This window comes from Triticum aestivum, chromosome 7B (assembly GCF_018294505.1).
Source record: "Triticum aestivum cultivar Chinese Spring chromosome 7B, IWGSC CS RefSeq v2.1, whole genome shotgun sequence".
NCBI classification, from domain to species: Eukaryota; Viridiplantae; Streptophyta; class Magnoliopsida; order Poales; family Poaceae; genus Triticum; species Triticum aestivum.
Window position 1 is genome coordinate 91,278,108 of NC_057813.1, and position 10,349 is coordinate 91,288,456.

The following is a 10,349-nucleotide window of genomic DNA, read 5'->3' on the forward strand; positions in this document are numbered from 1 at the left end:
CAGAATGGAGGGAGAAGCATTCAACATGGTGTGACATTATGGTCCTACACTTTTATAGCGCTGCAATTTTAAAATACAAATGTCCACTCACAGTCCTACAACTTCAAAACAGTCTAGAACAAACATCTACTCCCTCCGTCCCATAATGTAAGACACTTTTTGACACTACACTAGTGTGAAAAAGCGTCTTACATTATGGGACGGAGGAAGTAACTTATAAAACAGACCATGTTTTGATCCTCGGTTGATTTCAAAGCGGTTTCGACTTCATAGGGAAGTTACTTCGCAAAACCCTGAATCTAAACACGACAGTGATAATAAACCATAATGCCGCGTCTCTCTTCACTCGAATAAAGTCTCCTGGCACAATATTTTTGAAATGCTAAGCAGCCCTTTGCTTCACTACTGAAACTTGGTCCAGAGGTGTACCAAGCCGAAAGAAAAAGTTCACTAGTTGATGCTTAAACCGCATACATGTCGCAGCTCTTTAAAACGAGTACAAGGAAATGAGACAATCAAGGAAGTTCACCCCCTTTATTCTGCCTCATGGAGGTTCAAATCCGGTGGGCATGTTGGCACGAACGCACCCTTATCAACCGAGCGACTCTCGATTGTTCTTTCAAACAATCACGAGGCTTTATCAAAATTGTCTATCTTGATTGGAGCAATGTTATCTGCCACCTTGAAGTGCCCCACCAATCTTGCGAAGAACATCATCTGCTGCTCCAAGGTAAACTTGATGTTCTCGGCCTGCTCCAAGAAAATGCGTATCAGCTATGAGCTTTTCATCTGTCATATTTGAGTTAATTTCTACTGGGCTTCCCGGCCGCAAGCAGCCATCATTCATATATTCAACAAAAGAAAAACCAAGTTGGTCGAGTACATCGCTGTTTACTGTTCAGGGTGCAATGTGGTACATCGGAGGTGCCTTGTGTAAGAATTAAAAAAAAGTGACTTGTATATAACGAGATACAAAAACGATAATAATTGTTAACCTTGCGGAAACCATGTTGTTCCCCTTCATACTCAACCAAAGCAACAGGCAGACCTTTGTCCTTTATAGCCTTGTATATTGTTGTTGCCTGATCTGGTGATACAACCTGAAGATCATCGAAGTGTAAGCTGGCAAAGATATAAAAAAAAAAGGGCAACCTGGTGCATGTAGCTCCCGCTTGCGCAGGGTCCAGGTAAGGGTCCGACCACTTTGGGTCTATAGTACGCAGCCTTTCCCTACATTTCTGTAAGAGGCTGTTTCCAGGACTTGAACCCATGACCTCATGGTCACAAGGCAGCAGCTTTACCACTGCGCCAAGGCTCCCCTTGGCAAAGATATCTTGAAAAAAAAAAGCCTAACAGTTCAAAGGATAAGAATGTAGACAACTGACACACTGCAGTCTTTCCTAGCAGAATTCCATTCCATCCTCACTGTCTGGACTAATAGTTGTATTTAATTCATTACTCTAAAGATAGTTGATATTGTACTAAGAATGTTCTCTTATCAAATTCTACAACCATACATATCAAACTACTATAAATTGTCTAGACAACTATAGTGTGACATCACACTTCAAAATTCAAAGTTTTACCGGGTCATCCAATCCTTGAAACAAAATGACCGGACATGTAAATCTCTCAACGAAGTTTATTGGCGACCTCTCAAAGTAAGCCTGCTTATTCCCTGGAATATTGAAGGTACATGGGTGTTATTTAGTAAATTATAAACAGATTCGAACATCCATATCCTAGTAAAGATGAGTACAAAGTTCCTTACCCACAAGGTTGTCAATATAGTACGCCTCAAACTTGTGCATGCCTGCCCTTAATGAAGCTAAATCAGCAATCTGCTCAACAAATGTATAAATTGTTAGCTAGTATTAGGCTGCAACAAAAAGAAGAGGAAAAATTGTGATTTGAAACTTGCCCGGTTGCCCCGTATAAAGAAGAACCAGCCTTGAACGTCTGTCTAAAAGCAAGGCAAGCTAAAGTTGTGAATCCACCAGCAGATTCCCCTGTTACACAGAGTCGTTGCGCGTCTACTCTTCCAGTTGCCACCTTATCATCAGTAAAAAGGCATATTCATTAATCTCATCTAATTATATGCACTGAATATGATGATCACAGAAGCTAAATGAAATTATTAAAAGGATCAGTCAGTCTGAATAAGCCATACCAGAAATGTAGCACAGCTGCAGCAATCATTTACATCCACAACACCCCATTGCCCTAAAAGCCTCTCTCGATACTCTCTCCCATAGCCTTCAAGAAAAACAAAGAGAATACTTAGTAATACTTCCATGTTCTTCAGTAAGAGATTAAGGCTTTTGTACATAAGAGGATGCAAATCATTAAATAATCCATGCATCAGATGTGCAAGTATATAGAACGCAGGATTTTTACTCCTCAGATAGATAGCCGAGAAAGTTAAGAGCATTTACCTGCACTTCCCCCATAGTTAACATCAACGAATGCCCATCCTCGGCTCGTCCAGTATTGCACACTAAGATCAAGAATCTCACGTGCTTCATCTGTAGGTCCACCTAAATAATTGCAGTAATACCAAGAGAAGTAGTCAGTTCTCTGTCGTGATACTTTGCCAGCCAATTGGTGCATCATTTCACCGGCCTTAGTAATTGATAAGTTGGTGAGTACAATTAGGACCACTGTATGCTCTTCTTATCATCGTACGAGCACAAACAGTGTAAACAGAAAGTTAGCAGATATGCAGCGAATGTGAAAAACATTGACACCAAGAAAGAATGCACAATCAACGAAATCAGGGGAAAATACTTTACGGAAGACAGCATGTGCTATGCCTTGTCTTTTGAGAGGGGGCATGTACAAAACTTTTTGGTACCTTCAAGAAAAAGATAGATAAGATTTGATTGATTACCATGGGTTCTGACCAATAACGGAGGCTTCTCATCTGATGAACCTTGGAAAGTATGGTTGTATGGAGGATAGAAATAAGCATAAGCATGCTGGCCAGGGATTAAGGTTGGGAACTCCATAAATTCAGGCAAACTAAAGTAGGGTGTATATTTCTTTATGTCCTCTGAGGAGGACCAAACTATAGAAAAGTCAGCTGCCATTGTTCTCTTTTCATCTAGTGCCACCTGGTGAAAAATCATAGGATCAAGCTAGGTTGCACATTGGAGGATCTCAGAGTAGATATTTAGCACGAACAGCCAATTCATGAAGGTAGTCTAACGAACCTTTGCTATCGATACTGGAAGACTAGCAGATGCACCCTCAACATAGAAAGATCCATCTGCAGAAACCTAACAAATCAACATGATGTGATTTATAGCATCATCATGTGAAAAATTAAGGAAATATCAGTTAGCTCTTAAGGTAAGTCATCAGAATTTGCACTTACTATGTTAGTTACAGCAGAGAAGGGAAGGTCAACTTTTGAAAATGACCCTGAATCATGGTCCAGCAACCCAACATATGACTTCCCATTCTGCCTGGATAAGAGAAAAATAGGCTTATCTTTATGAATCACATACAACCATAAAACAAATACGGTCAATACTGAAAACCGCGACAACCTGTAGCAGCAAACTATTTTCTGACTCTGGTCGTCATTTCCGAGGAAAGCATAGGAGCTGACACCAAAAACCCACATTGGCTTCGAGAATTCAGCATCAAGTGAGTACACTTGCACGACCACATTGCTCTGCTCATCCTGTCATACATGAATCGGCACAATAGCAAGACAAAACCAATTAAAGAATTCCCCAAACAAATGTTAATATGTGTGAAGAATCTAATTCTTAGTTACCGCCCACCTAATTAGAGTGATTTGATAGTAGGTCCTCAACGTAATACTATTGTGGTAATACCAACCTAGCTAATGGTCTTGCCAAAATAAAAACTCAATAACAAAGTGGTTTGTCACAATTGTTCCTGTGAATAGATACCGATGAAGGTAAAATGCTGCGGTTATTTGTTAAAAACAGGAAACTGAATTGTTAAAAGATAGGTGCAAGTAATAAATACAGAGAAATGGCAATGGTAATAAGGACACACATCAATTACCGGCTACTCCATGCTGTAACTAAATAGTTTAACAACTTGGGAACAAAGTTATTTCAATGGACAACATACTAGAGACAAACAAGTTAGAAAAAATCATACCCATTTATAAATATTCCAAAATCCACTCTGTCGGTCAGTTATGAAGAACAGTTCACCTAAAGAAAATCTAGTTTAATTAAATGAGATTTTGAAACATAATGTGTCTTATTTTGGTGAAGTACCTACTAACAAGTTAACATACCGAAAATCAACTATTCATGTGGACACAAATATGGAATAAGTTTGAACACGAAGTTAGAGTATGCCAAGATGCAAACACCTTTTGAAGACCACTTGGGTTCAGTAGGAGATTCTACTATCGTTGGGTCTCCACCAGCAATGCAAATACGTTTTTCCACCTCTCTGCACGAATAACCATCGTAATAAAAATGAAAAGCTTAGAAGAAGATTAAGAAGCATTCATGCATAACTGAATCAACATACATCTGAATCATTCATCTTTTACTTCTCAGAATAAAGGATTGAAAAAAAATCTGATCAAATTGATCATCTGGTGCTACAATAACCCACAAAATAAGGTTTAAATAAAACCTAAAAAGACAAGCATCTTCCGCGAACTGGCTATAGGTTTAGAGTGATCTAAAATGTGCAGTCACACCATGGTCATTCAAAAATACACTGATAAATGTTCCAACAACATCCTTCAGTATATTGCAAAAAAAAAAGGATGTAAGCACATCCTTCGGTGTAACAGCAGCTGGTAAAGTAGATGTCCCTTTTTCACCAAAAAAAGTGCAATAGACAAGCATGCAAATAATTTGAAACAACAAAGCATGCAAATAAGAGATTACCCTTTGCTGGAGAAATATCCAACCCATAGTTGTGCTTTATCCCATGACATGTTTGGGTCACTCCATTCAATCCATGCCATGCGTTTTTCAGTTGGATCAATGCGTGGAAAGGCATAGAAGTCATTCCCACTGAGCAGCACAGTTGGTTCTAAGGTAAACATTGAGAACATTATTTATATAATCCTGAAGGATCTTAGGCACAAATTAATGCAACAGGTGTATAGTCCTCAGTTCTTCTTACCATTAACATCTTCAACACTTGTGCTCACAGCAGCAACTGTTGTGATGGGATTTGAGCCACTCTTGCGGTGATCTGTTGTCAAACTGGATTTACTTATCTTCTTAAAAGAATGTATGAAGCACCATTGACATGCTATATATGGAGTACTAATCACCTTCCATTACAGTGACATAACGATTGAAGTGAGGATCAAAGACACCGTCCGCATAGCGGACAACTGGTCCACCATAATCCGGTGTCAGAGGTAATGGTGAGTTATCTGAAACCATAAAAAATGAGCCGTTTTAAAACACATCACATGATACCCTTATTTTTTTTCTTAAAAGGAGAAGTGATGTACAGTGGCACCGCTCTAATCAATCACAATATAGGCTAAAAAGATGCAGAACCACTTTTTTTGCAAGTCAAATTGAAGTTACAGTTCAATAAATTGAAATACAGCTATTTTAGTTCATGTTTCTGGAAATGCTGCTTTGTATATCCGTCAAGTATGGAGTCCCCAACATGATGTAAAATCATACGCTCATGCATAAATCATACGCGCATGTCGTCAACTACAGAACATGTATAGTTTGAAACTGATGTGAAGGAACACTTGTCTGAAGAATGCAGAAGCCAAGTCATTCTACAGCAAAACAAAATGTGCGGAGTGCCAAAATGTGCTATGCAGAAGCAATGCGCGTATCCATGAAGATATATCGTAGCACTGAAAAAGGAAGCATCATCAATAGCTAAAGGCAATCTTCCTCCGCACCTCCCATGGTTTGCTTGTACAGACGCTGGTCGCTGTAATTGGAGAACACGACGACATCCCCTTGCACGGCGAACGCGCCACCGCCGTATTCCTGCGCCAGGGAGCGCACGGCGAACTCCTGCGGCGTCACATCCAGGCCTCTGCCGTCTGTGCCGGCCCCTTCCTTCACGAGAACCCCGCGTCTGGAGAAGAGGGAACCAAAACCAAGCAATCGTCAGCGTCACGCGCTCGAACGACGGGTTCGAAGGTTTGGGGGCAAGTGAGAGGGGGTGAGCGGGTTGTATTTCGCGTACCCTCCTTCCTCGGGGCGCGTCTCGACCCAGAGGAGCCGGCCGTCGCCGGCGACGGCGAGCCCCTCGACGGTCTTCCCGGCGGAGGAGACGGCGTCGGCGCTGATCGGCGACTCCCAGGACCCGTACGGCGCGGTCGCCTTCTCGACGAACTTGGCGTGCGGGCGCATCGCGGCGGGGCGTGAGCTCGATTCGGCGAGCGGCGGAGCACTGGTACTACTCAGCGTGGAAGTGTGCAGCTTTGTATGGACTGTTTGACTGGCAGCGCACGGGATAGGATCACAGGAAAACGTCCGGCCGATTCTACGCCTCGCGTCCACCGTGGTTCATGCATAGTTGACTTTTGAAGCCCTGCTGCCGAAACCAAACTCTTAAAAAACTTCAGCGTATTGGGAGTCTCATTTCGAATCGATCCCCAAAAGTTAAATCTAGTAGTATAAAAGTTTTCTTTTGCAATTTCTCTCACCCTACTGCGACGTGCAAACCTTATTTCGACTTCATTCCAACAAATTAATTCGATTGATGCGTCAAATGCATATTTCAATAAGATTTTAAATGTGGATCAACAAAATCATTATGTCCGTGAATCGTACCGAAAGCAACAACATGGTTCATCCAACAACAATGTCATCGAGAAGAAACGTGAGGCAACATGAGCATAGATCAAGCACTCCTATACAACTTGCATTTATCGGATACATCTATCTTGGCAATATCAAGGATGGCGGTTTTGGCGTGCCCAAGATCCCGCGAGGCTGCTCAATTTTTTTTGTTTTGCCATGTCACACGATCGTGAAACATCCATGAGCACAAGTGCTTGCTCTTGCTCCTTCCTCTTGTTTGCCTTTGCCTTGGCGGCGATCACAAACCTCGTCTCTTCAAGGACAAGCTTCTTCTCACAGGCCACTAACTTCCTCTCCTCGGCAATTGCCATCATCTTGAACCTCTCCTCATCCCGTCGCATGAAGTCCATCCACATTGTCATATTCTCTGGTTTTCATTTAGTCGCCAAATCCTTCTTCGTCTCTAGCATTTCTTTGATCTCTTTTATTAACTAGATGAACCGTTGTGCCAATTGGCGCAGAGGCCAAACTGCGACATGGAAGTTAAGTGAACTATTTGAAACATTAAATAGAAGTTAAGTGAACTATTTGAAAGATGTTTCTTGTGAATGGTCTGCAAGCATTTATGTTCATAATGCATCTGTATCTGCCTTGCCCTGTATATTTACCCACAAAAGACAACTATGATCATTTTTCATGTCCTTCTTTGACCGGACAGAGCAAGCCAACAGTCGGTGCACAGACATGTGGGTCTGTGAGGGGCTTGGTTGTCCGTCTTTGGTTGCGCACGTCCGGAGTGGCGTGTTGCAGCCCATGTGCCACACGACTCCTTTGCCCGTACTTTGCCTACCCGAATCCTTCCCATCGTTGATCCTGGTCGGCTAACGCTCGCGGACCACTTTCTCGTGTTGTACATAGGAGCAAACAGTAATATATGAACAACACGTCTATAAAGAATGTTCTTCCAAGTTCCATGCAAATGATTATTACTATCTAACTGCGTTTGCATTGCTGATTGCTTGGATTCGATATTTTATTTTGAAAAGGCTACAACTAAACCCTATGCATTTGCAGGCTATCATTGTCCTATTTGGCTTTTCGTTTATCTATTACTTTAGCTTTCCCTTCTTGAGCTATGTCACTTCTGTTTTGTGCAGAGGTCAAAGATATTGGGAAATGGAGGGGGAATTGGTGATGTGGCCGACACGTCCTCTCTCTAGGGGGGACGGCGGCTATGCCTGCTGGTTGCCGGGGAAATCGTTCTTTCCGTCGGTGGGTTTGCTACTGCTTCTCGTCATCTTCTTTGAGCCCCGTGGCTTCAACTGTTGTGTTGGTCGCGGTCTTAGTCGCCGCTTTTGTAGTGTCTCTTTGTACCTTGCCCTCAGTGGTAGGCGAGGCAACGACCTGTTCTTGCCTGGCCACAGCTCTCCGCTGCCCTCTCCACGCGTCGGACATCACAATCATAAAACATTTGTTCTTTCAATGCAAATTGGCTCGTTCTACATGGTCAGCCATCCAAGTAATTTCTGGCTTGTATCCTCCATGTAGTGTTGCTAATGTTTTTGGCAACTGGCTACATGTGATCAATAAGAAGTTTAGAATTCTTCTTAGGGTGGGGGCGCTTGCCGTGATTTGGTTTCTTTGGCTATGTATAAATGATAAGGTTTTTAACGATAAAAGTTCCTCTCCTCTGCAGGTTATCTATAGATGTACCAATGTTCCATTCATGGTTGTCTCTATAACTTGTGGAGAATCGAGACCTGTTTATGGAGGTGCATACATGCTTCAAGGCCACGACGAAGGATACTTTTACCCGACATGAATGGCAGCATGATCTTCATATTGCCCCTCCTACGTCTTAGGCGTTATACAATCTCCACATGATTACTTGTATTCCACCTTTAAAAAAATATTAAACTTGATTATGGCAGTGTGCATCTCAGTTATGCAGAGGCCGGGTGTAATGCTTAATACTTTTAAGTAATGAAGCGCCCATCATCATCCCTTTAGGGTTGTCCAAGGGAATGTAGAGGTGTGGTGGCGGCCTGCAACTATGGAGGGCCATGGAGTTTGGAGGCGTGCCCAACGTCCTACTCCATGCACTCTGTAGCCGGATGGTGCTCCTCACCATAAGTCGCCACTTGCAGCCAGTTGGTGTGGCCATGTTTGATGCCAGAACTAAATTCTAAAGGATCGTCACACACTAACTTTTCAGTGCCCAGGCGCATTTGGTGGTGGCCTGCTTGTCAGTGTGACGGCAGATCGAGCGTGAATGACCATGGCCCTGTGTGCGAGAGGTTCAGGACCTAGTGCCTAGATCTGACGGTCGCTGTGGCGTTTGTCGTTGTATGGGCGACGACAGCGGCTGGCGCGATGGTGGATGCTCCCTGTAGCACCCAAATCGGGACGGCAGCCCCTCTTCTTCGATAGTGGCGGACTCCGGAGTTGTGTGAGCAACTCGGAGTCTGGATCTCGAGGTGGTGATGACCTTTCTGAGACAGGTGGCGGTATGAGACGTCCCCTCCATCAACAGATCGGGTTCGATGCCGCTCGGCAGGTGACACATGCATCTCGTTCAGAGTCGTCGTGCAGTGCCTATCACCGGCAGCTGAAGCCTTCAACGGATTCTACGCACAACATCTCATGTAGGGGCATCAATTCATGCCTGCTACGGCGCGTGCTGCACGGTGGCTCTGGCGGAGGTCTCATGTCTAGCCTATTGCTGCTGGATCGAAGATAGTGCGATAGTGGTGGGAGGTAGGCGGTATGTGACGTCTGCCTTCTGGTGTCTTCTCCACAAATATCCGGTTATCGAGGCGTCGATAGCCAGATATAGGGATGATGGTACATATGGCTTCAACAACGACTTTATACATTCCGGTGGAAACACAAGATCTCTGATTAAGCTATGTCGACATGCGCCTGTGTCGTGTCCTTACTGAATGTGGTGGATTAAAGCTTGGCTTCGGGGATGAGAATCCGGAGTTCAAACTTGTGTTGCACTCGCCATCATCTGTGCACGTGGGGCGATTCCTTCTTGAAGGCGTAGTCTAGGAGTGTGTATTTTTCGTTTTAATGTCGTCTTGTAAAATAGGGTTAGTGGCTATCTGGTGGAGTTATTGTCGCGAGGTATGCGGCCTCAGGGTTTCTTTTCGCTTTATTTTTTGGTCAATGTTGTTTGGCTACTGAATTTTGCATTTTTAATAATGCATGGCTGCATGCATCGTCCTCATGCTGAGGCCGGAGGTTCTCCTCCTTTCCGGAAAAATAATCTATAGATATTACCATTGTGTTTAAAATGTGTGCAAGAAATTAACCCGACCCCTTTTACAATGATTCTTTTCATTTCTCCTGACATGAAGCACGCCCTCTGGCCTCTGCAATTGTGGTTCGCTGTTGTGGACTCAATAATAAAGCATGCGAGCTCGGCGGCCACCTGATGCCAGGGGACGTCCTGCCTGGCGCCCTCCAACCAGGCCACTGCAGCAGTTGGAGGAGAGGATGGCCACCTCCGCTTGCATCTCGGGCGTCGCCGGGACCACGACGAAGTCCTCCTCCGGCCTCAGGGCAGCGTCGCCCATACACAGCATCACGACAGGAGCAGTGTCG

At 43.8% G+C, this 10,349-nt stretch overlaps 1 protein-coding gene across 2 annotated transcripts; it reads right to left on the reverse strand.

Annotated features, from left to right (window-relative positions):
- Positions 1–318: 318 nt before the first annotated feature.
- LOC123158448 (uncharacterized) lies at positions 319–6,573 on the reverse strand. 2 transcript variants are annotated; one of them, XR_006479341.1, is made up of 18 exons: positions 6,181–6,573; positions 5,888–6,069; positions 5,288–5,392; positions 5,134–5,205; positions 4,893–5,040; positions 4,361–4,443; positions 4,141–4,196; positions 3,552–3,688; positions 3,377–3,467; positions 3,213–3,278; positions 2,891–3,113; positions 2,436–2,537; positions 2,171–2,256; positions 1,922–2,052; positions 1,772–1,841; positions 1,587–1,678; positions 996–1,100; positions 319–750 (listed from the first exon to the last, which is right to left on the reverse strand). XR_006479341.1 is itself a non-coding variant. In XM_044576436.1 (18 exons), exons 1-18 carry the CDS (start codon positions 6,345–6,347, stop codon positions 628–630), a joined length of 2,031 nt encoding a protein of 676 aa, XP_044432371.1. In that variant the 5' UTR covers positions 6,348–6,573; the 3' UTR covers positions 319–627. The 2 variants fall into 2 exon arrangements, 1 of the variants encoding a protein (XP_044432371.1); XM_044576436.1 differs by having other exon boundaries at positions 1,930–2,052.
- Positions 6,574–10,349: the final 3,776 nt, after the last annotated feature.

Coding starts and splice junctions, on each gene's coding strand:
- LOC123158448 (XM_044576436.1), bottom strand. CDS start 6,347: ATGCGCCCGCACGCCAAGTTCGTCGAGAAGGCGACCGCGCCGTACGGG. Junction 5,393..5,887: donor GTACAAGCAAACCATGGGAG/GTGCGGAGGAAG, acceptor TTATGGTTTCAG/ATAACTCACCATTACCTCTG. Junction 3,114..3,212: donor TTCCAGTATCGATAGCAAAG/GTTCGTTAGACT, acceptor ATTTTTCACCAG/GTGGCACTAGATGAAAAGAG.